Source organism: Struthio camelus, chromosome 5, assembly GCF_040807025.1.
Source record: "Struthio camelus isolate bStrCam1 chromosome 5, bStrCam1.hap1, whole genome shotgun sequence".
Taxonomy (NCBI): Eukaryota; Metazoa; Chordata; class Aves; order Struthioniformes; family Struthionidae; genus Struthio; species Struthio camelus.
Window position 1 is genome coordinate 64284488 of NC_090946.1, and position 26464 is coordinate 64310951.

The 26464-nt window shown below is 39.2% G+C and overlaps 1 protein-coding gene across 25 annotated transcripts in view; it reads right to left on the reverse strand.

The window, feature by feature from the left end:
* Positions 1-761: 761 nt before the first annotated feature.
* Positions 762-26464, reverse strand: part of FOXN3 (forkhead box N3) — a 223241-nt gene continuing 197538 nt past the window's right edge. For 17 of the 25 annotated variants that reach the window (XM_068946783.1, XM_068946786.1, XM_068946781.1 and 14 more), the window contains 2 exons: positions 19302-19410; positions 762-8220 (listed from right to left, as the gene is read on the reverse strand). In XM_068946783.1, the coding sequence (XP_068802884.1) occupies positions 7671-8220; positions 19302-19410 (659 nt within the window). In that variant the 3' untranslated portion in view covers positions 762-7670. Of the gene's footprint in view, positions 8221-10714; positions 10739-19301; positions 19411-26464 lie in introns of all 25 variants that reach the window. The other 8 variants (XM_068946768.1, XM_068946765.1, XM_068946766.1 and 5 more) reach the window with 1 other exon arrangement.

The window sequence follows — 26464 nt, forward strand, 5'->3', positions numbered from 1 at the left end:
ATTTCTTTATACACTTTATCATCCACTCTCTAAAGACACGACTTTTGCACTGTGTTTTTTTTTTTTTTCTTCAACGCTAGTCTTGCAGTAGATTGCTAGACCTGTCTGCAAAGGCATCTAACAGGCTAGTTTTTAGTACCTGTGAACAAAGAGGAGTACTGATATCGTGGTGGGCCAAGGTGACTTAGGGGAGGCCGCGAGTATTTGATGATCAGGATACGTATTAGATGGTTAAGGATTGATTCAGTTTAGGCAACCAGTTTTGAAGTTCTCGACTTTACAGCATTTTTTCACACAAACTGTGCCTTCATACATCAAGGTAAAGGAATAACTCGGCAAAAGAAGAGTCCTGCTGCTACAGAAAGTAGAATAAAGCCTGAAGAGGGGTGATACAAAGATGAGATAGAAATGTTTTTCAGAACGTTATGTCTATGCTGTTATACATGTCTGCTTGGTGAATCTCTTCTGACTGTTGCTAATGTAAAAGAACAATTCCCAGTGAAGTCAGCTTGGTTTCCAGGCTGCAAAACTGATGACAAAAGAAGATCAGGCCCTAACAGCAATTTAATATTCTGTTTAATCATTCGCAGAAGGCAGCAAATTAACATTAGCTGGTATCTACTGCAGTGGAGATGCAGGTGACATTCCACTAGGGCTAGAACTATTTAATAAATGAAGTAATTAATTTGTAAAAATATTCCTGTTGTTCCTCCTTAATATCTGAGCATATTTTGAAATCAATATTCACACAACTGCAATTGTTCAATTGATGCAACTCAGTAATTTTTATTGCAACTGGAAGACAATACATCACAGAAACTTTATGGTAGGTTTGGGAAAGTGTTATTTACAATAATAATTGATGAAATAGTTTGTCTTTGGCAATATGATTACACATCAAGAAAATGTAAAATGCAAGTATGCCTCTAAATCAACATTTTCATATTTCCTAAAGATCAGCTGATTGCACTTGCCTTCGGACTGCTCATTTAGGTAAACACAAATACAACTTAACATCACTGTTCATTCCCCATCACAGTTCTTATTTTAATATTGATGAAGTTGGCAGTTTCAGACGCCAAGTACAGAAAAAAAAATTGGCTTATCACTGTACTAAATTAACTTATTGGCCAGTTAAGGTCATGTGACCCTTAAGCACTGATATTAAATCTCTTGGTCTTTTGATTGCTTTATCACTTTTTTTCTGTAAAACAAAATATTTCAGAAATTACAGATCAGAGTATAAAAAAATGTACAAGTTCATAATGCTTTTCATACACACACAAATCATTCCCCCCAACATTTTACATTATGGCAGTTTTAAGTAGTGAGTGTGAATGATGCAGGCATGGAACTGGTTATCAAATACAGGTATTATTTTCAATTGTTGTCCCACACACATACTCAAGAAATGTACAATGCTCTATTAACTTAAAAACATACTAAAGTTCAATGTCATTTGAACAAAAAAAGAAAAGTCTTGGGATTTAGGCCACAGTAAAAGACAGGAAAAACTCCCATTTCTAGATTATCAACCATCTTAGGATCCAACATGGAATTTAAGCATCCAGGAAAACTCTTCCTAGCACTGAGGGCCAGCACAAGTTGTCGTTTATCATCGCTTAAACCCTCAAATGATGAGCTCTCCTAACTGCTGGCCTGATCCAAAGCCCAATAAAATTAACTGAAAAGAAAAAAGAAACAAAAAATCCTTCCACTGATTTTGAAAGGATGTTAGATCATCCTCTTTGCAAAAGGAAATGTGATACAGCAGAAAAATCATTATATAGCTTCAGATAAATATTCCTTGTTTCAATGCTAAAACAAAAACAAAACCCAAACTCCCAAAACCAGGAAAGGCTACGTATTAGAACAACTCAAAAGTGACCTTTAAATCATTTCTGATTTTAAATGTACACCAGCAAAATACAGCACCATAGACACATTAGGTTGAGACTTTTTTTTTGGTCAGTGAAGCTAGTACTTGTTTGCTGAACTCTGGAAGAATTATAAGGTCATGTACATGATCAATGATAAAGCAACCCAGCTGACAAGTCTCTGCTTAATTCAAGAATAGCCAGTACTAAAAATAAAAATGTAAAAATAAAAAACCCTATAAACCACCATCAGTTAATACTTTCTAAATAAAAGGGGATTAACAGATGAATTCACAAATGTGTGCAGATTTATACAGAACACCGAATGTTGTGTGTAAATCCTTATAAACTCCAGCTTAAAACAGAAACACACAAAATGTATAGTTTGACTTACACATTCCATTTCAAAGGAAAAGAGACATCATTACAACTTGGTAACTGTGCTAACTGCAATATAAACCAAACAGAAATTCAAAGTTTGGCATATAACTAAGAAGAGGGTTATCACTTCGGTTATATAGCAAAGTGTTGATGTATATTACATAGAGTAGTATAAATAATAAAAAAGTATTATTTAAATTAGATCACAGTGCTGCATTATGTGCATAACAGTGTTTGATATATTACTGGAGGGCTGTGAAGAACACTACTAAAACTTAACTGGTCATACGGTCAACACTGATACTCTGTTACAATCAAGAGGATGCATGGTTCAAATGCTCTTTTGGTGGCAAAGGCTTCTTATAAAATATGCCAATGAGCTCTTCAGGCAGTTAGGACATACCTGAAGGAACTTGGTTTGCATTCTGTATGAAGTGAAGTAAATTGCATTTAATCTGAAATTGCAAATGCATTCTCTCTACAGTTTTATTCTGATCCTGGAGTATGTGAGAGTAATGTTTTAAAAATGCCTAGACCCAGATTAAAGGGAAAATGGTAATAATAATAATAATAATAAAAAAAAATCAGTAAAGATTTTCAAGAGCACTTGGGTGTCTATAGCTCCACTGACTGCAAAGGGTATTAGACACCTTAAGAGTCTAGAAAATCTCAGAATGCACCTATCTACATCTTTAGACACAGAAATACTTTTAAGAAAAATTAGGGCCTCACTGATTTAGGAGCCAAAACCTCAGTGAAAATCAACTGTGGCTACTGAGAAAATGGGACAAAGTTTTGTTCTGGTGATTTTATCCATGGTGCCATTTCATGTACAGTTTACAAATTCATTCTCTGCTGAGGTATGTTGACGTAACTCTATCTTACTCCAATGAAGAATGCAGCCCACACCTTCTCTGCATCTTTTGCAAATGTGGACAGTAATTCAGTGGAACACTGGGAGCCAATACACCTACTTTGGGCTTACTTTCTCCCATTAAAGAAAGATAGGAGTCACTCTATGGACACCAACTGAATTACTAGTGTGAAGAGAGAATACAGTCACAGGAGAGTTCTATAGTCAGTCCTAAATGGCATGTCCCATCACCAGGCTTATTATCTGTGAAACTCCAGCAGTATCAACAGATTTACTGCTGGTTTTGCCAGGAGATCAGAATCAAAATGATATCAAGAACAGCCATGCGATGATATAGTAAAGCTGTTCTAGACCTGTGCTTGGCATTTTTTTAATGCAGGCAAAGTCTGCATCAAAATGATTTTTCAGTAGAACACCCAATTGCTTGCAGAACGCAAGCGCGACCACTAGATTCCATCTCCCTGCTGGCTTCAATAAATCTACCTGCAGCGTGAGCTCTGGCTGACAAGAGCTTCTTCCTGCAAAAGGCATATTCCAAAGGAACTCTTGGTGAAATATGAGTGTTCCTTATAATTCATAGCTACATGAAACTTGCCACTGAATGCTTGCTGACCTGCTGGGGTTCCCCTCACCCGTATCTGTTTTGGAGAAACACTAAGTTGGCAATACTGATAGAGTGAGGAAAACTGAAAGTTAAGAGATTCTAGGACTTCTCACCCCAAAATGGCTTAGTAAGGAAAGCAAACAAGAAAACAGAAACCACCTGATGTCTGAGAAGTGAGAGAGTTCTTAATACAGTCCCATTACCACTCAGATTTGGCATTATTCAGGGAAAGTAAAGACAATTGGATTGATAAGTTGACAGTGTATTTTTTTGGAAAACAAATCAGTCTCAGTTCTTATGAAAAATGAGAAAACTTTTCGGATGGAGTAAGACCAACTCTGACAAAGCTGCCATTGTCAGCTAGGCACAAAAATGTTTTAAAAGGTGACTCATAAATATTTTACACAAATCCAGATCTGAAATCATGTATTTACCATCAATAGTTAGAGTAAGGGTCAGTAAGGACAAGTTGTTTTTAAACTCCAGAAATCATCTATAGATGGCATTAGCACTCAGCCAAACTGCTGGCTCCTGAACGTAGCTTTAAAAGCCCCTGCTGAATAATATCTCCCTAGTAGACCAGGCTAGGAACAAGAAATTGCACATAAAAAAAAAAAAAAAAAAACGCTTGCCAATATCTGAAGTTTATCAGAAAATATATAAAGGAGGTGTTGAAGTTTTAGATTTTATATCTATATATATCTTTTTAAAATAATCTGCCTAATTGGATATTTATGCAAAATGACTGTTTTCTAAGGTGAATAATACTAGTAGTAATTACACACTTAGCCACCAAGAGTCCACATGAATGAATGGTACTTGTTATGCAGCAGATATTGACCTCCCTTGCACTGACATACTGCAATCCGTAAAGCTGCTCTGGAATTAGTGCTGTGACTGTGGACAGAATCTGGCCACTGGCACACAACCACATCCTTTTCTCTGGAGGAAAGAGAGGGCTGAACCCCATTTTGAGAACATCTCCTGTCAATAAATTTGACTTTTAAATGTTGCTTTTTGATAAATTTTAAAAGCACCTTCTAGGTGGAACAACTTAGGATTAATGACAGAAGTTGGTGGCAATCTGATACCGTGGTATTTTATGTTTGGAATGACTCTCTCCAAAGTCCATAAAAACATTAAGGACTAAGTTTTCCTGTGCAGGGGCTGAGTGGTCCTCTGCCTGCGGGCTCCGGCTGTAGAGCTGGTGGATTTGGCAACAAGCCGATCACCCCTGTACAGTCATACAAGGGCTCTCTCCAGAAGAAAAGATACAGCTCATGCACCTCTGTGCTACCTGGCCAAGGGACTGCTCCTCTCTGTTCTCCTCAGCTTTATCTTCAACATCTATGTACTCCCACTTTAATTTATGCAGGGAATAAACCCTGCACACATTGGTCCCAGGACCAGCAAGCTGAGGGGAGAGCAAGACTGCTCCTTGCACCGTCTTTGGCTCTCTCCTGCCATATCTGCATTAGCTGGCAGTTGTGTGGGGCTCCAGCAGTTGGACACCTCCTGACAAGGCAGCACTTGGATCCCAGGACACACTGGGTGAGACAGGAGGAGAGGCACAATTTTGGTTTGCTGCCTCCAGAGTGGTCCTGTTTTCCACGTTGCAAAATGTTTGTGGAGCACAGGAGTATTGTCAGGTCCAGACTAACCTATCCTTCAGTCCTTCCACTTCCTAACTGAACATACAAAACAGACATCTCCAGATGCAATTTTTATTTCACTCCACTGAGTGGGAAGTCGAACCCTTCTCTAACTCAGTCTTCATAAACTAGTTGCATCTTAGTGAATCTGCTGACTGAAAAAGTTACGTCAGAGATATTCCTTCAAAGAAATAGATCGTTTTATTCTGCTAAGTGGTAGAGGTTTTCAGCCCCTATGATTTTCTTCTTGCCTCTAGGATATTCTAAGTGTATAATTTTTCATGCCAAATTCATGAATCCAGGTGAGAAGGACTGCATTATTTATTTCACAGCTTCCCTGCGCTGTAGAGTTCTCCACTCTAATAGTCATCATCATCAGGAGAGTAGCACTATACCTGAATCATACTCTCTGTAACACTGGTATATCTCTGGTCACCTCAGTAAGGCTCTTTACTAACTTCATTTTCTCATGGCAAATTAGCAAAGCTATTTCCTCATCTACTTATTCCTGAATCAAATCAGAGAGTTTTCCTCAGTTAACCTCCTATTATTCTCTTGATTCTGTCATACACACTCACTACTAAATTTGCCCTCAGATTATTGCGTCATGTTACACATGTACAGACGAAGAAAGGACACACTTTTTTTTAAACAGAAGTAGGGAGAAGGGGGCTGAATGTGCAGACAAGGCAGTATAATTCAACCATCCAAGCCCTACCAGAGCATGAAGATTTTATTTTTTTAATATTGCAGAGTAAGTTCCCCAACAGTCAGTGTTTGTCCCTGAAGAAGGTTAAACCTTAAACACCTGCTTCAAAAAAACCCCAACAACAACAAAAAAGAACCAAAACAAAAACAAAAACAAAACAAAAAAAACCCAAAAAAACAAACTCTAAGCCTAAGGGCTTAAAAATTAGAGGCATAGCCTTTTTCTCTATTTTCTATATTTATATGAAAATAATTCATGCTTCATGCTAAATACATTATTTACCTTACAAGAACTTTGTCATCTTTGAATAAAAAAAAATTGTTTGCTTTTTGTATCCCCCCCCCTCCCAAAAAGGAATCCATGCAATGTGGATCAAATTTATTCTGCTGGCTACGCTGGTTGAATCTGGAAATCTGTTGTCATTTTTGCACAGATGAATCCTGACTGACATTAACTGCACACTCATTTCTGAGGGCAGTGTAGGAGCTCTTTTGTTTACTTCTGAATTTGACTGTCCACCAATATGCTTTCTTTTTTTTCTTTTTTTAAATACAGCATAATACTAATGGCAGGTTTTGTAGCATTTTTTTTTCCAGTTAGATCAAGTAGTTTTGATCCACAGAAAAAGATTCTGATTTATTTCCTTCCTTAATATTTACTGTAATTTCTTAGACTTGATTGCTTTTCACTCAGGCAGTTTAGAAGACATAGCTTGTTTTTCCATATCACTATTATTTTTTGCACGCAGTGCCAATCTTCAGGCTTATGGCTTTTTGAACTTTCTTTTAATTTAATATAGAAGATAGAATTCAGTGATTAACGATACTACTAACAGTGCCCCCCTCCCCCATTTCTTCTCATTATGTCACTGAAACCCATTGCATACACAGTTCAAATTTCCCAAAACTTAAAAAGTTATCAGTCTTCACATTATGAGCCACATATAGTACACGAAGCACTAAAAGTGCATTACTGTATGCGCAGTTGCCACCAGTGGCTGTCCAAAGACTTCAATGGCACAGTGTATCCAAGTGCCACTACATGGTTCTTGGTTTGGTGTTGAGAAGTACGTGCCTCCTCTTTCCCCCAAATCGCTTTATTCACATTCACTTATAACCCAATCGTAAGGCCATTAGAAAAAATCTTAAAGGCCAGGCCTGAATGATTACTAAATTATGCACATCTCTTCTAGTATAAGAGGGATTTCCAAGTGCCCAATTTTACTCCCATCACATTAATGTTGATGTCACTGCGTATTCAACCATGCATTTTTGACAAGCCGGAGAAAGCAATGGCGATTTTGGCTTTTTTTTTTTTTTTTTTTTGTTAACGTTTTGTCTTCAGGTAATGAAAAGCTTTTGTAAATTAGCTGAGTGTCAGTATGAGTTCTATGGCTTCAATCTCCTTTAAAAATAAAAATCTCAAGGGTCCAAAAAAAAAAAAGAAATAAAAACAAATAGAAAAGAAAAACAAAAAGAAAAAGAAAAAATTGCTGATATTGCCACAAATCATTAGAATTCACCTGACGTGCTGAAACAAAACTTTGTAAGTTCAAACAAATCATTGATTTGTTCTAATTTTTTGTGGTTTCCTTTTGCTCTTTCTGCCCCTTTGCCGTCCGATTGGTGATGTTGTTCAAACAGGACCGAATTCCCGCTAAATGCAGGAGAGATCCTGCTGCTTCTTTCATCTCCTCATCATCACTCTCAGGGGGCTTTTCTGTACGTCTCTTTTTAAGAGGCAGTGTGTCACTTGGTACTTTTTTCGCCTTCATTAAATGTTGCCTTTTCTTGTGCTGGGATGCATACCCACTGTCAGCTAAAGAATCCTTGGTCTCCTTCCGATTTTGCTTTTTGTCCTCCTCTTCTGTTTCACTATGGCTCTCGTGGCTCTGGAAGCTAACTTCACTTCCTTCACTGCTGTCTTGGCTACCTTTAGTTGCAAATTCATACTGGTCATCAGCAGAGGAAGAGGAAATGGAGTCACTAGCAGGCGATGTGCTCCTGTGGTTGGAAGATTTGGCACTGCTGTAGTTGTGATCCTCCTTTGGGTCACCGCTAACAACTGGAGAGCCACACGACTGTTCGCTTTCTGTCCGCATCCGGCAGTTTGTTATTCCATTCCTGTAAAAAAAAATTGAAATAGTCTTAGCAACCAAAGAGGTAATCCTGCTTCAGCACAAAAGGTAATATGGTCAAGCTAACTGAGAGAGAATCTCAAACTGTAACTATCAAAATAATGCCCATCCAGGCCAGTTTCAAAGCCTGACTTTCTACTGACCTAAACTGCCTGTGGACTGGACTCTACACATAAACCAAACGAAAAAAAACATACAAGAGGCAGAAGCAAGACGCTACATAAACTCTAATGACCTGGATAAATAACCTCTCCTCTTTTTCACATAAAATGTTACTACCAAAAATGTGGGGAGCAGACACTATCTTCATAGGGTACTGTTTTTGTTTCCTCTCCAAGACCCCTTTTCAGCTCTACTGTTCCAAGGGCAGGAAATATTTCAGCTGGAACTAGCACAGCTTCCAGTCAGGACTTTTTCTGGCATAGTGAGCAACTATGTATAGCACGCAGGGAGTAGTTCAGTCACATTTCTGATTGTTATCAGTTTCTGGATAATCTTAAAAACAATACAAACTTAAGAGACTGGCTGCCAACAATATATTGAAATGTGCTTAAAAACAAACAGGAAAAAAAAGATTTGGTTTTGATCTAGAAGCTGTCATTTTCCCCTTTGGTTTTAGGCACTTGGAATTGCTGTAGCATGATACTGTATTTAAAAACGAATAGTGTCCTCTTCTGCACTGGAAAATATTAGGAACATTGCCACTGACTTTACAATACAGAACAAATTAGAAGCCTTTTAAAGATTGGACTGTCTCTGTGCATTGTTTAATTCCTACTGAGAAAAAGGGAGGGAGGGATGCTCAAAACTCATCATCGTTGACCCCCCTCCCAGTTCCCCGGCCTTGAACCTCTACCAATAAAAGAAATGCAAAACTGTTTAAACCATCGCATCATAAACTGCTTTAAAATCCAGTCTCGCCACCTTCTCGCTATCACTTTAGTGTTTTCATACATTTGCGACAGTGTTGGATTAGATCCTTTTCCTAAAAGAATGCACTGAACATAGATATTTCCTAAGAAGAATGGCACAGTGGCAAGGCTGGAGTATTACTGTTCCTTCTACTTAAATAATGGGAAAGTGCTTTAGGTTTCAGGGAATGCACCTCAGGTCTGGTTTCTTTACAGAAGAAACCGCAGAGTATTATCCTTTTCTGAAAGGTAAGGCTGAAAGTTGAAAAATATAAGAGTGGTATATAATCCCACAGGTCCCATCTATCCAAATGCTCTGGTCTATAGAGCTCACTGAAATAAGAAACAGGCTTTTGAGAACCAGTGATAAGACAATGCCAAAAGAGAGAAAATTATTCAATCATTCTAAATGTTCTTATTTACAGTATTTTAAGAGAAAGGTATATAATAAAAGGCCCAGTAATTAGCAAAGAAAGCCTCTTGCCAACCTCTTTTGCTCAACAGAATTATTTTCTGAGATTTTAGAGTAGGTTTATGATCCATAAATTATATACAAAACCCAGAAGGAACACACAAAGCTCCTTCAATTATTAATAACCAAATGCAATGTCATTCATGATTGTGCAGCAAGCCAGCTGCATTTACTCTGTGATGGTTTGCCACTGCAGGGGTTGTCATTAGAGGATGCCAAATGCTTAAAAGAAGAAATGATCCATACTAAACTAGTTGTAAGGTGAATTTATAACCAACTCCTTAAAATCATTCATTACAAGGAAGCATGTGATGCATTTTAAGTGACAGATTCTTCACTTTTAGGCTAAATTTACATTTAAAGATGCTTAAAATTATCATAAATTAGCATAAAATTAAAGTTACTTGATTTTACTAGGCAGCTAATAGTCAGGGCAATGTGGCTCAATAAAATCTCATGCTACTAATCTTCTCTATAAAACCAGCAATAAATTCTTGCTCCAAGGAAACAAACACAGGACCGAATAATAGGTGGGAACTCTAAAGGGATTCTTACTGACTAGCAAGGTTTCTAGCAGACTGGATTTAAATCAAGGTGCCTATTTTCATATTACTAAGTCTACTCCAATTTTTTAGCTTGTTCTAAGAGACTACCAATAAAAGAAAAGCAACAGTTCCAGGGAGCAGAGCAACCATGTGCCAAAAAGACCTGGCTGATTTGCCCCTCTCTTGGGCCTCTAGTCTTTGCTTTCCCATAAAGGGACAATAGTTCAGATCAAAAACCTCTGCCCAAGGAGCTTACTCCAGATCCCACTCCTTTTGAAAAGCACAAAAATTAGAATGAAATGGGCCAGGGATTAGGGAGGTTATGTCCTGAGGGAAGGTATACTAGTACAGGGTGAGAATCCCACAGGGAGCGACTGCAAGTAGGGATAACAACAAAGAAAGAAAGAGGGAAGTCCACAAAAAGGTGCAAAAAGAAATCACTTAAAGAAATGGGAGGAAAGAGGAAGACTTTGAAAGAAAGGCATCCATGGTGGAACTGGTCAGGAAATGGATAGCATTTGTACCTCAGAAAACACTTTGTTTTTCACTTACATTTTGAAAGATTTCCAACCAGTTCTGCTTGGAGAAACAAAAAAAGGAAGAGAAAGCAGGTCAAGGACAGAATTAGCAAAGGATATTCACAGAAATGAAAATGAGTTATACAGGCGGAGTGTTTTAGGATATTCACAAGATCAAAAGTTACATACCCTAAAAGCAAATTAATCTGATTTTTATCTTGATAGGCAATAGCTCAAACGTAAGATATGAAGAATTCCTTATAATTCATATTAATAGATTAATAAGAGTTGAATAAACTAGTATATAAACCGTTCCTATTTCAGACATGCTTCTGAGACATTTTAAAGCTTTGTATGGCTGTTATACACTCATATTCTCACTAAGAAATGAATCCTGTGATCTGCTTAGTTCAATCTAGATCATCAGTGGACAGAACTCCCCTGGGCTTTGGCCAGCTGAATGGATTTTTGCTCACAGTTCTGGTATGAGTGATTCAGCCGGCAGTTCAGGCCCAACAACACGCTGTGTGCCTGGAATACTTTCTGCTCAGTTTAAGAAAAATAAAGAACACGTATGTGGAGAAGGTATACCAGAAGTAATTCTAACTTTACCACTGAATAATAGCAGATTTTTAAAACAAATGCTTGCTCTGGTGGTTAGATTTTTTAAAGGATAAAAGGTATTTAGAAAATCAGTGAGGTGAAATTTAGTTAAAGTAATTTCTGATTTCTTTTCCATTTGTAGTTCAAAACTTTACTGTCAGGATTTCCAGAAACCGATATATTTTCAAATGTTTTAAAGCACTGGCTCCTCCCGTCAGTAAAGGCCACGGGAGAGTCTCGAGAACTTCTCATCCTCCTGTCATGGACTGTTTTATTTGCTTGAGGGATCTGAACCACGGTTACACAACTAAAACTACCATGCACAGATTCTTTTAAAAATATTTCAATTTGGCTGTAGCACAATTGCACAACCCTCAAGCACTGCGGAGATAAGTTTGGCCTTTTGAAAGCCCGATTCCGTTCCCATTGTTAACTGATAAGAGTTCTGCTACTAATTTCACCAGGAGCCAGATGGAGCCCACAGGAGCTCGATCTCAAGTCAGAAATGAAATAATTTCCTTCACACAGTGTTACTGGTCTTTGCCTTTTAAAGGGCCCTTCCTCAGGATGAGACAAAACTGAATCTCAGTCATTCTACCAAGGATAGTTACACGGCACTTCCTTGTAGTTCCCTGCTGGCTTTCAAAAGTGATAGGTAATCACATGCCGTTTGCAAAATGGCAGGTTTTGCTGAAAAATCAAAATACTTACTGTATTCCACACCAGAGACAGGATATTCCTTTGATGAACACAGCAAACCTATGCAGAGTTTAAATATCACCTTAACTATCTCTGATCCTTCTGGATGACATATATAGTATACCCGTAGGTGACAGCTTTGGTACGTAATTGGTACGTAACACCCCAGTTAAAAGATACGAAGAAAGCTGTACAGTTTAAATTGGGTTTGTGGATTCTGACAGGTTTTAGGCTTGCTAAAATAGTAACACTTTTTTACCATACAGGTAATGTAATTTCAAAGGGAGGTTCAGAAAAGTCAGAAGTTTTAGCTACAGGTGGTTGGTCTGTATACCACTCTATACCAGCAGACAGGATGACAAGCAAGCAAATGAAAAATAAGTGGGGCTCGCCTGTCGCATGATGAGACGCTATCAGGTTAGAAGTCCACAACAAGTCAGTAACACTACTGGTAGAAGCCCTTACAAAGATACTTTACAGCATAACTGTATGCAAAGGACCACAGTAAATGGGAGTCATGAACTGCTGCTGGAAAGAGCACTTTGTCAATAACAGCAGCAAACCTGGAGTTAAGACAAATGCAGCCCTCTTCATTTTGCAGGAAAAAAAAAAAAAAAACCAAGTCCTTTAGTTTCCAAAGAATCCCTGCAGCTCCCAAGGATAACTCATCCTGCCTAGTACAGGAGCAAAGGGGAACGCAAAGCAACAACGATATTTGGCGTTTGTTAAGCTGATCATACTAGTAATAAACACGGACATTAGGAATAAGGAATTAAGAATTTTTAAAGGGAAGTATGCATCAGTTCCTTTACCTAAGCAAAAAAAAAATCATTCCCAGATAATGTGAGAGCTTATGCTTTGGCACCTACACTGCACACGTTACTTATGTTTGGTTTACTTAATTACTGCTTGAATGGCTGATTCGGGGTGGGGGGGAATCCAGCCAGAACGAGAAAAAAATTGACCGTTACACAAGCTAGGCCTGAGGTGTAATCTAGTAAATCTAGTAAATGTCCTGTGCATTTAAAGTTAAAATAATCATAAATAACAGTCTTGTCTCTTCAAATAAGGTTAGGCATGAAACTCATTCTTGTCCTACCCCAAGGATCAGGAGCTGCAGAAGAATTGTGGCATTAATAGTTGAAAAAACTCTGATACTTTACAATCTAGTCTAAGGATTGCTAATGTTGCATTTTTATTGTTTTTCCAAAATAAAGGGAAAAAATAAAGTAGCTCTGCCTGTTCAGATGTGCTTGCTTTTCCTTGAGAAGAGGAAATATCTTCTCTTTGAAACTTGAATGGAATTTTTGAAAGGACTTGAAGGGAAATGCCCTGGAAGTTTGTGCTTGCAACTTAGAGATAATTGTGACATTCCCTGAGAAGCTACCTGTTACCTAGGCATAAGAAGCACATTAAAAAAAAGTTCTGCCCAAGTTTGCAACCAGCCTGAAACAACACCTTGGATTCCTTCTGGTGAAATATAAGGTAAAACAGACAATTAAGTAACAGGGTCAAACTGTCCTCCATCTTGACCTTTTTGACTGCATCTACAAACAAGAGAATAGCAAATGCAGCCTAAGCCTCTTTAATGGGACTGGCTCTGCTCAGGTTTCCAGTTCAGAGCTGTCCATCCCAAATCCTAAAGGTTTTAATTGCTCTTTAAGATTTCTCAGCAAGGTAGCTGTGAAGTCTGCTCCCCAGCTTTTTACTTTCCTTGCATGTGAATTTGCTGGCCAATGTTATTGGATGGGATTTTCACTGGACCTTCCCATCAGAACAAACCACTAAGGTTTGTGGGCCAGGACCAGCAATAGGCTCTCCACACCCTGTTACAGTTCCAAAGGTAAAAAATTAACAAGCACTAAAACCATCAGCTTCTCACAGTGGTCTACTTAAGTGGGAAGGGCAGAGCGGACACAACGCGGAACCAACAGCGCAGAAATGAAGAATGCAGAATCCAAGCCCACATTTGATGGCTTCTTAATCTGACCCCCCAAAAATGGGGATGTACAGCCTGCCGAGCACACCAGGAGCACCAAAACTAGAACTTCGTAACACCTAGACTTGCTGGGAGCCCCGGTGAACTCTGGTCACCAGCCCCTGTAGCACAGAGAACATTTGGGGCAGGGGGAAAAAGCCTATTACATAAACATTACTACGGATACTTTGTAAAACATCTTTTGCACAGTAGCCTGGACAAAATTTCAAGGTCTCTGCCACACAACTGGTGAGATTCTCTGTGCTGTAAAATGGCACAGCTCCACCAACTTCACCTCAGTGCATTTGCCCGCTTCAGGCAGTGGAGGCTTAGGCTCAGCAGGCTGCTGCACAGCAAAAGCACACAGACACACACCACTCACGCGCTAAGGATATCTAAAGAAAATGACAAGTGTCGTGGGGAGAGGCTGTCCCCTGAACGCGCTGAATTCATAGTTCAAACAGCTCTAACAGCATATCACTTCCAAGCTTGTGCTCTTCCGAAGGGCTGGTGTAACCGGTAAAACCTTACTGATTTGGAACTCGGTTATATACGACAGTTTCTTGCACCTTGCCAAGATGCATATTGGCAGATGCATCTGCCATTTTTGTCAAGATTACACCTCTACAAAAGTGGATACAGAAGTCCTCCTACACTAACATTTAAAAGATATTTTCTAATGGACGTTCACAGTAAGAGCAAGAGCTCACCTTAAAAGTACAACCAGCTCCTTGCCACAACACGTAAGACACTGCTGGCTTTGCTTGCTCTCATTTGATACCTTTATAAGCCAGCGTCTTCTTTTCTACAAACACGGACTATCACTGCATTTGTTTTTAGATTCACTCGGAAAACTGTATGGCGATATGATATGCCAAAAATATATATGATGGATCTCATGTTAGAGACATGCTACATGCTGTGCAGCTTTGAAGCGTTATTTTCCCCTGCTGTCTTCTGGTGGGTCTTAGACTTGTCAGCCACAACATGGAAGATATGGATGGTAAACAAGCTAAAAGTGGTGAGAATAAAGTAAAGAGAAAACTACTGTCAAAACACATCCAATTATGCTTTGCTGTGGAGATTTAACACCAGAGGGTAATTTTCAAAGTAAAAATAGTGTGGGATGCCTTTTCCATTTGTAGATTAGTTTGGAACAAAAGGCCTATTTGTGCTATTTAAGCCAAATGCACTACAAAATAATGATGCTCCACTCAATTGCTATTTTTTATTCATAGGAAGTGGTGGGTTTTTGTGGTTTTTAATATTGTTCAGTAGTCTTTTTTATTCTAACTACTTAATTCCATCATATTGTATTTTATACATAAAAGATAAAGTAATTACATGCAATTACATGGGAACAGCAACACATTGATACCTTTTGCAGGAACAAGAAGATGCACTAATACATTCAATTACACTGTTGGAAAAGAATAGCATAGTAAACTTTCCAGTTGATGAGAGCTAATAGATCAGAAATCACTGATTTCAACATCTTAGTCCTATGTTATAGTTTTGGCCTCCTTTATGAATAACAAAATTAATCAAAACATTCTACCTAATTAAAACTGTAAATTTAACCCAAGACCAAACTTTCTGTCACTCTGTTTTGGCACTAATGGCAGTCTACACGACTGGATAATATACAGCAAATTAGTTGCACGCAGTCTTCTTCAAATGAAATCTTTCTGCTAAGTGTACAGACTTATGTGTTTCACTTAGCTGCATCCTTCAGCACATGACATCAAACTGCACTCCTAAGTGTAGACAAAGAACAGATTAACAGAACCGACGTGTTAAAAGTGCAGAGCGGAAATAACAAAACAGAGAGTCTATTACGAGAGAGAAATATGGAAATCGTCAGGCCTGCAAAGACTCAGTAGCAACAGTATCTGAATATGCATGAGGGCATTAAAAAAGAAAAAGAGAGGGAGAACGTGTGCACGTGAGAGAGAAGTCATAGGTGTATACAGCCCCAAACTGTAAGGAACTCAAACGGTAGCACAGAGAACAGTATGGCATTAAGGCAGCTGCCAGAGTGCATCTGTAACATAGCACTGGTTTCGTCAACTAACTGCCAGGAAGAAAACAAAAACCAACATATCAACACACAACACAGAGATGCAGAAACTGTGCAAAAAAAGGTCTGAAAACGTATTCAGATTTTTCTATGTTTTATAGCAGATCCTGTATAAAGGCAGCAGGAGAGCAGTGGTCTCTGCTCTGGTCTGCCTTGCTTTCTGAGAGTAACTGCAGTGGTTTGACTGACAACCAGTGAAGAGGCTGGGTACTTTTATATATACAAAAATCCAGGATCCTAAATAGTAGTTAGCACAGCACTGAATAGATAAGGTGAAAAAGATAAAAATAATGCTACTTCTGTGAATAATCCAGGCTATCCTAAAGCAAGAGGCTTCAAATGCATGGCCACTGACTTTCGAACACATACAACTTTTGTTTACAATTGAAATCATGACTGTGTTGAGACGGGGCTTTCACAAGCAAATGGAATTTCCTCAGTGTGGGGGAAAAGAGAACCAAAGACTGTTAAGATAATGAGCCAAATAAACACAAAATGAAATAAACAGCCCTCACAGGAAGGAAGTGCCAACAGAACACCAGCAACCTAAAGAAGAACATGTAACTTCTACATATGGTAACTAAGGAAAACAGATGAGAGAGAGGTTTAGTTTATTATACAAGGATGTTACCAAGAAAATGTTAGAAGTCCCCTAACTGAAAGATGAAAAACTAATTGTTTCAGGGCTTTCACTAACTTCAGGGCATATCAGACTAACTTTTCTCAAGAAAATTTACATTTGAGTAAAAACTTAGAAAGACGTTGTTTGGCTTTTCCTCAATATATAGGCAGGGGGACATAATTTCTATAGGGAACTGGAGTAGGAGACTGTGCCGCCTTCCATGGCTGCCCAGCAGAGCTCCCTCCTGGTGAAAGCTGGAAGGGGAAAGGGACCTTCCTTCACCTCAAAAGCTCTAAGAACATTCCCTGCCAGCCATGGCTGCAGTTTCTATGTAGGAAAGACAGCTCCAGGCGAACAGTGCTCCTACTATTAACTGCCACAAAGGAAGGCAGCATGGGTGCACGACAGATACATTCGCCTTGTTATACATGATAAGCAGAGGTTTTGCAGATTCTCATGAAGTGCCATAAAAACTCAACAAGACAGACCCCATTTAGTCCTGTGCATTCTAGGAGAGGAACGATCACCAAGAAGCAGGGTGTTACAATGACAAATGACAGACGTATCTGGTCTTGAGAGGACCAAATGATATTCTAAGAGGTGCCTTGCATACAGGCTGACCTCCTTCCTAAAGGAATTCTAAATCTTAATGTCCCTGAGAGACACAAGACAAAACCGCCTGCTCAAGTAGCTCCACTGCAGAGAGTCCTCTAATGATGGATGAGCCTCCAACTTCCCAAAATCTTCCCCAGGCTCCTCCCTCCCCCTCTTTTCAAGAATTAGAAGGGGGGATATTGCTGGAGCCCTTAAATATGAGCAGACAACATGCAGAGTAGAAATACATTCATAGTGCGCTATTTCTAATACTGCCTAAGGCTGGAGAAGGGAACAAAAAGAATTAGAAATATATCTGCATTGAACTACTTTTAAGCGCTTTTCTTGGAGACAGAGCAAAAAGAACATAACTACAGAGGGAGAGGTAAAACCCCTAATTTCTCAAATCTACATTGGTACATTGGTAGCTGGAAAAGATCCTGCTCTACCTGCTGGAAAAAACAAGAAAACAGGTCCTCTAAAAATGCAAAAAAATTAACTATATATAGCCTTTGCAACATTGCAATTTTGGGGTGTCCACACAGAAGGATGTTTTCGAGTGTCCAGGAAGGGGAAACTGTTCTTTCTCTCAAGTTAGCCCTGGTTATGAAACAGGTCATATCCTCCGATTAAGAAACAGCCTTGAGTTGGGAATGCAGATAAGCTCATGAGATAACATTCAGACCACAATGTCTTCCCTTCACCTTGAACACCTCATTAAAAAAACACAGAAATAGTGATCCGCTAGTCCCACAGCTCTGCAATCCCCACTGGAGCAGAATACAAACCCTGGCTAGAAGTCAGTGGCAAAACTACTTGCCGCTGCTAGCAAGATCAGACCGTGGTAAAGTGAGACAGAGAGGAACTCTGTAGACTTCTGGAGGATGACCCTCAGGGTTGCATTCCTTCAGCGTAGCAAATGGAAACACAGTTGAAACAGCTGCCCATCCAAAAACATGGATTTTATTCCAATTAGTGTCTTTCCCTCTGTGCATTTTAAAGCATCAAGGGTATAAGAAGGTCACAGGTTCTCTCTCTTTCTCTCTCTCTCTCCCTCCATTTACTGGATGGAAAAATTGATTCCAAAGGACTAGACACTGATTCCAAAGAGGAATAAAAATAGGAAGAGTAAAGAGGGAGAAAGCCCAAATAAATAATAATGGAATAAACAGTCATCAAGATATTTTATGTCACTGCCTTGCAGTCCTTACTCACATCAGTGCGAAACTGGAACAGCCCAGCAAAGCAGAGTCAGTGCTGATTAAGAAACCCAACCCAAAACACCCAACTGCCCCGCTGAAATAGCACTTACAGGTACTGAGAGTTTTGAAAGAGAAGGGCATTGACAGCACACTTGACCAAATTAATCTCTGTTGTGACTGACTGAAAATGGAGCTACATCTGAGGCAATTTTTTTTCCAGCAATAAACCATCATTGCTTTAAGTAAAGCAAACCATCGAGCCACAGTTCTTGTTACCATCACTAGATGTCTCTTACTGCTCTGCTTTCTGAAAAAGTTGACTATCTTAAATGTTTTATCCTTGAATGCTTCAGTATAACCTTGAAAAAGAACCTGTAATGAAAGAAACTACCTCACAAAGACCTAAGTTAATAATGACAGCTGTATGTTTAAATATCTTTCAGAATAGCATTATTGACTTTCTTCTCTCTGGCATTTAATCCGAGGAAAAGAGTCAGAAAATTGTCTTTACCAAAAAAGGGGGGGGGGGGGGCGGAGGGGAGAGCTACCTCTGCACTTAGAAAAAGAGGTCACCCTAGGAGGGTCTCACCATAACCTGCCTGTGAGCTGCTAGTGAAAACAAAACCATGCTTTTAACAAACCAGAGTGCAACAGACAGATGTGACATGACTATCCCGCAAAGAATGAAAATCCATGAGTTTTAGATAGCAGAGTTTTTTCATTTAAAATCTCAGAAGCAGCAACAAGCAGTAAGGTTTCTGTTTACCAGGGCTTAGATATACTTGTACATTCTCTGCAAAATACTCGTTTGTTCACAGAAATCCCGCTATGCGCCACTCTTACCTTACTGCGACAGCCATGCTTCCTATAGGGTTGATTGGCAATGGCCTGGCTCCAGGGAATATTCCTCTACTCAGAACTCGAGCTCCATTTTGTATCACTCCTGGAGGAACTAAAAAACAAAAGAACATTTTTCCTTTTAAAGAAGAAGTTAGAAAAATGTGTGAGCAAAACATGGAAGTTAAGCTTTTCAGTACATTTAGAAAATACGAGAGAGGCCCGTGTAGTGCACTGCTTACCTTTAACATCTCAATGCCAACTACTTAAAGGCACTTTTGTGAACACCATGCTATGCCTGCATATGCCAAAAATTTTAACAGCAGCCAATGTTAACGTGGTTTGTGGAAGCCACTGTCTGACCTAGCTGCTGCAGATCATTCCTCGTACAACTGAATCGCTTTACCTTTGTATTTGCAGTTCTGCTGGGAATGGGTGTACTTACAGTCAAACACAGCTATAAGCATGGATGCAGCCACTTAATCTACAGTAAGAAACAATGACCCTTTATGAAGGAGACATAGAATATAAGCACGTCACTGCAAGAACACAGGTCATAACTTTTTATCATCCCAGCTCACTTTCCAAGCAACAATCTCCTGGCCTCTGTCTCCTGCAAAATAAAATATTAACAGCAAATGTGGATTTACCAGGAGGTGAAAGAGAAGAGGCTAAAAAGGCATTAGCTCCAGATCACTAATTAGCCCCTTTCTCCTGATGACCTCTGTCACCCAACCTGACAGCACTGATGTGCCTCCAGCACACAGCCCGCTCACAGCCCAGCGTCCTTCCCGTTCAGTGTGGTGTGCTGATGCCAGTAAAACAAAATTATACAGGTACTGGCTGCTAGAGATGAGAAGTTTCACTGGAGACTTTTGATTTGGCTGGATATCAAAATTGCAGCTCTGGCCAGCAAGACGTGAACCTACAACCATGTACTTCGTTTCCACCCAGGCACGTTTCTGCGTGCTGCCTAGCCCTCAGCAGCCAACCCTGGCCAAAAGAACAGCAGGGGAAGTGGTGCCAAGGTATGGCCACAGGAGGAGTCCATGTGTAGCAGATCCACAGCATTTGCTTCCTCCCCATTTGGGCTGTAAGCCTACCCAACACAGTCCTTACCACGGGTGCAGAACGGGGACTTGGGCATAACACCACTGCACTCTGCGCACAGCCAGCGAGTGCCCTCCGAGCGGAGCAAGAACCTCCAACAGCCTTAGCCTGACCCTTGCATCTCTGGCCACAGCTAGCCAGTCTGCTCGCTTCTTCTTTTACCTTTGCTGTGACTCCTCATTTTTACCATAACTTCTCTTCATGAGGAATGTCCCAAAAGACAATGACTAGCATTACTCTGGATGTGTTATTTTTAATATATAGGTATTACATAAACACATATAAGACAGTCACAATCTAGATCAATATCTATGCACCCAGAGAATTCTATTTTTAAAAGCTGTATTTCACCAATTTACAGGGAGACTAGAACTTTAGAAACTCACACATGAAAACATCAGCATATTCTGAGGCAGAGAAACGCAGGTGTATAAGTACGTTTTTTTCAAGCTGCTGAGGTACACTTCAACTTCCCATCAATACCAAGGCAGGTCCACGCTCCCCTTCCTAAATGCCATCCTGATGCTCACCTTGCTTTACTCCAGACCACAAAGATTAGTTCTGGGAAAATAATCTTCTTTCTCCTGCTGGTGAGAGGGCAACACACCCCTCACCAAATCCTGTTATTCCCTTCCACCCACCCTTGCTTTTGAATACCTCTGAAGAACAGGTCATTTATATTTAGGTGCTTAAGTGCAGCTTCAAATGGCTAAAATTATAGAACCTACTTTATAACAACTAGAGCCAGCTTTCAATGACCAAAATAATTTAAAAATTACTTTTTGCTATTCATACTTTGCTGCTTTGTGCATTTTCTCCTCCAGCACTAGATTATGAGAAATCAATGAAGTCTGTTTCATCTAGAGGACACTGATTATCAGGCTTTCAATGCTTCAGTGTTTGGGCTTGTAGACACTGTAAGGCAATGTTTTCTTACTAAAAACGCCAATAAAAATCGGAACTTTTTATAGCATTTGTTTCAACCACATGACCTTAAGAAGTTCAAAATACCAGGATCATAAAAGAAAGCAATTTGCTCAAGGGTATGCCTAGCATAAAATGCACAGATAACAGGCAAATTCAAAGCATCAGATACAACTGCTAAATATCAAAAGATCAATAAAAAGACAAATTCTTTCCAATGGGCATGGCTTTTGCAAAACATTTAGAAGAGGAATAGATTTTTATACTGCACAACACAGTACAGTTTCTCCATATTTAACCTAGTCCCCTACAAAGAAACAAACCAAGAGTTTTGACCAAGAAAGATCCGGGGACTTCATCTTTTCTCTGAAACAAACCACAGTGTTTTATATTGAAATAAAGCATTTTCACATAGATAGAGACAGTCACGTGTTAGCTATAGGTGTTGCCTAAAGGACTTGCACAACTTAAGGCAAACACCATGACAAAAAATGGAGCAGAAGGCTGCTTGATTATCGAGTCTCCTTTCTGTAACCTAACTGTCCTGGTCTGCTGGCAAAGTCAGCTGACACTGATCTTATCCTTTCTTCTCTCTTAGCTTTTCTGTCTTACTGAAAAACCCTTTGCTTCTTCTAGAAATCCTGCTCACTTTTCCCCATCTCTCCTCCAAAAATGTTGGCTCATGTCTCTCCTTCTTTTCTTCCTCTGAGTGTCATTTTTCTCCACCCCGGCACATACAAAATACACTGCAAAGTCTTATAGCTTGGACTTTCTGTATATCCATATCCCCACTCCACCCCATTCCTCCATCTTCCATGACCTTTTCCACCTGGCATCCTTCTAAGTCACTCTGTGCCATTCAGCAACATTCTCTTCAAAAACTTCACGTTTAAAAACATCCCCATCTTAACACACACACCCCCCCTCCTTCCATATCTCCCATGCCACAATTAACAAGATGTTTAAAAAAAAGCAATACCCCCGACTCGCTGATCCTCCAAATAATCCTCTTGTCCCTGGTTCCCAGATACTTTCCCTGCCTCTGATTTCTCAATTTGTGCAGATTATATGAAAGTGGGTACAGATTACCCAAGGAATTATTTTCAAGTGCTGGTACTTTTGAAAGGCTGTAGATTATTTACTGGAAAACATGTGGGACTTTTATTCCAAAAATATATTTATGCCTTACAGGCTTTAATTAAAGTTTCAAAATCCCACTCTGAGGTCAGGTATTTATATTTTAGATAGAAGATTCAAGGTGAGGAGGTAAGATAATTTACTGTAAATCATATCATCAGTCATTGCCAATCTGGACTAACACCCTACAGTCCACACTCCTCTTTTCTAATGCTTCTTTAACCAACAGCACAGGCAGGTTACACGGTTCCTGGTTCTTAGACAGAAGTGCGAAATGCAATTTACACATCCTCTGTGCGAGTGACAAGACTTTTATGTCTGAGAAACTCTACTTAGGAAAACAACACAAAAAAATCTGTACATCTTTTTGATAAAAGTTTCCTCTTTCACAAAATACGTTCTTATTGAAACTCCAAGAATCTGAAACAACAAAATCATTATTCACCTTCCAGCTTTCATCATTGCTGTGTCTGGACACAGGTATTGGACCTGACTCCTCTCTTGGACAGCTTTAATCCAAAAAAATATGCCCATTGGAGTAAACAGTTAAACTATACACAGCCAGAGAATCTGCCCTTAATCTTCTGCATTAAAAGGGAAATTATTTTTGGATCTTACGCTACTCTGGCGAATTCCTTATCCTGAATAGTATTTGATGGAATTTCAAATCTCTAATGATTAACTACAGAGAGGAGCAATGCATCTAACATCAAAAAGCAAAACTACATCTCCAAAATTCTCCAAGGGGGAAAATAACCTCTCTGTCTTTTATACTCTGTAGCAAACTTTTACATTATAGTTTAGTAGACGCTAAAGTGAATACCATATGGGAGAACATACTATAATCTGAATCCATCAAAACACTATGTTCAGGTAACGTTAAGAAGCTCTGATAGAAGCCCACAAAAATCTCATACCAGTCTAGTAGCCCGTACTCATAGCTGGTGATGGAAAATAACTACGAGGCCACATGATCATTCCACAGCCGGTGCCGGGCTGTTCTAATGCAGCATATTCTCATATGCACCTTAGGTGAGCAGAACATCTCGGACTATGCGTTTTCTTTCATCACATCCCTTGACAGATTATGTCCATAATCGCTTACTCCCAAATGTGTGTATGGGTGAAGCAAATTTCCCCCATCCAGCTGAGTTAACAACTTAATTCATCTAAGTCCTTCACAACAATCAAAACCATGTTAGGCAGCGATCTTCCCTGAAGATTTCATCGTCTAATGCACAAAATAGCAATTTGGCAAGAGCAGCTAAAATACAAGTAGAAAAGGAAGAGGAAATACTCATGGAGAGAGTCATCAGACATACTGACACCCCACAACCCACTAAATACGCAACCAACTTTTTGGTTAAATGTTGGCCTGTGGAAGTTATATGAAATATTAGCACTGAGCATGATTTATTGTAAATCAAGAAAATTAAGAAGAAAGGAGTAGCAAATGTGCATGTGTTCTTTATGTCACCTGGGAAAAAACCATGCACTTCATTAAGTTGTCTAGCTCAAAGTAGCCAACATTTTGACTAGTGAGGAAGACTATATAGTATTTATTGAAAATAAACTTATAAAAAGTGAAACAGTAGAGTACGAAGGTATCCTGTAGGAACAGACTGGTTCTCTGCCTTCTTCGGTCATGTGACACATGCATTTAAGTCACGGCTCTCTTCTCAAACCCGTGTCTTGTGCCACAGAAGAAATCATTATAGACAAGAGATACCACATTTTCGATAATGTCTGTCACCTTTAGCTTCCCTCTGCTAATATCTCTTCCATGACAGTGTTTAGCAGAACACTTTATCTCAGTCTACAAGAACTGAAAATAGGAAATTGCTGATGATGTGTAATTGATGGGACATCAGAAGTTGCCAAAAGCAAATGTTATCTGCCAAAAGTGTAACTTTATTCACTTCAATTCTCTTGCCCCAGGCATACATTTGATCCCATCTGCCTAACTTCTTCTATTTTACTCCTCAAGGATAATTCTTCAACCTCCTAAATTCCCTAGCCTGTAGTCCTTAAAGGCTACAAACCAAGGCTGCATCTTCAAAGCTGTCCACCTTAAACAAAAAATTTAGCGGGAAGGAAGGCAGTTCAGTGCATCCTGATGGCCCTATAATTCCTCTCACATTTCTTACCTTGTGTAAGAAGATTTAAGAGAAAAAAAACCTCAATCTTCAGAGTTATTTTTCATATTTAGTAAAGAACCACAGCTAAATGATTCTTCATTTCTGTGATGCTGGAAATGTGCAACAAGAGCATTGCTTATTTTGGAGAAATCAGATGTGAAATTTCTTGGGTTCCAACACTGAATGGAAATACACAAAACAAAAAGCTGAAGACACCTCCCAAACAAGCAACAAGTCATCCTAAAATACCAGGAACAGAGGGGGGAAAAGTGTAAGTACTTCAGGACAGTAAGTCGTCTTTCCAACCTCAGTTTTTCACTTTGATGACATAAGACTGAAAACTGAAATAAAAAAAATCATGAATAGAAAGTTGAGGATGCCATTCCCTAAAAAACCAACAACTGAAAAGTTTCAACCCTAACAAAACATCTTTTTTCCCATTTTCATTTTGATATAAAATTGTTATTAAAAGTAGCTTTATGAAATATTTCACTATCAATGAACTGTCATTTTCTGCTATAAAGAATTAGGCTGGAAGCTTTCTAATCAGCTCTAATAAGTAATTTGTTTACAAGTGGTACCTACAGAACAGTGCAGTTATCAGGTTTCACACACAACAAAAATGTAGCGAGATGGCACTTGGCCTTACTTGCAGAATTTCTGTATGATTTTATGCTAATTTTATATCTTCACTCTTGTAAATATGCCTTCCATTTCTGCAATCCACTTCCGTTAGCTTAAAAAGTAAATTGCACTGGGGTAAAATGTTAAAAGTATGGAGATATAGTAACAGTAGAGCTCTCTCAGGAGAGCTTCCTTCTTTTCCCATCAAATTTAGAATATACCAAATGTATCTATTCTGGCTTATACACGCCTTGAGACAAGGATTAATAATGATTTCCAGAACAGAAAATGGTAAGCTGATCTCACCCTTGAAAAGTCTGCTTTTTACGAAGTACCCAGCGCTCCATTCTCAAATCATCCCAAACATCTTTACCACAGCATTTGTCTCCCACGTAAAACTACTGTTGCAAAGTATCCCGAAGGTCACCAGATTCCAGCTAATTTGGACAAGCGGTAATGAAAAAACAAGATAAGTTTTCAGAGTTGAGAGGGCCCTCCTAGAGTTTCTTAGTTCTACCCAAACCCTTTCTGCACGCACTCTTTGTAGTTGTTTGTAGTATTAAACTTCCACTTGAGTGATGTACTTATATTGGCGCGCAATTTCAAAATTATATAGCAACGGGCAAAGGACTACTCATGAATTCAAAGCTAAATATAAGATTGCTGACTCAGGAGCTTCTTGAATTAAATCAGGATTTCCAGTATAATACTTTGACCACAGCGTCGTTTCACTAGCAATAGCACCAGCAATAAAGTACGTGAACTCCCTTCTCACAGGTCCTTCCCTAAAGCAAATCGTTTCAAGCACAGAATGACCCCACCAATTAAAAAGGTAGTGCTACTTAGTACAGGTACAGTGCCTTAAATCTCTGAAGGTCCAAACATACGGCAAAAACACCAAGTACAAGCTCCATTTTATTCACGGCAAAATAATGGTTCAGTAGGATTTAATGACATGCCCAAGCGTCACTCACCCGTGACACCAAGACAGTACAATCTGAGAGTCAGGAATGCTGCTCCGTTACGAGAGCCTGCAAGAAGAGTCCTAAAGGATGACAAACTCTCAGCATCTGTACAAGGCTCGATCAAAAAACAAACCACTGGTGCGTTATAGGTGATAACTGGTAGCATCCATGTTCAGGACATACTTTGATAAGAAGCAAAGTATTGAGAATCTTAACATTTTTATACAACAGAAGCCACAGGCTTCATTTGGTCATGAGCTCTAATTTGAGC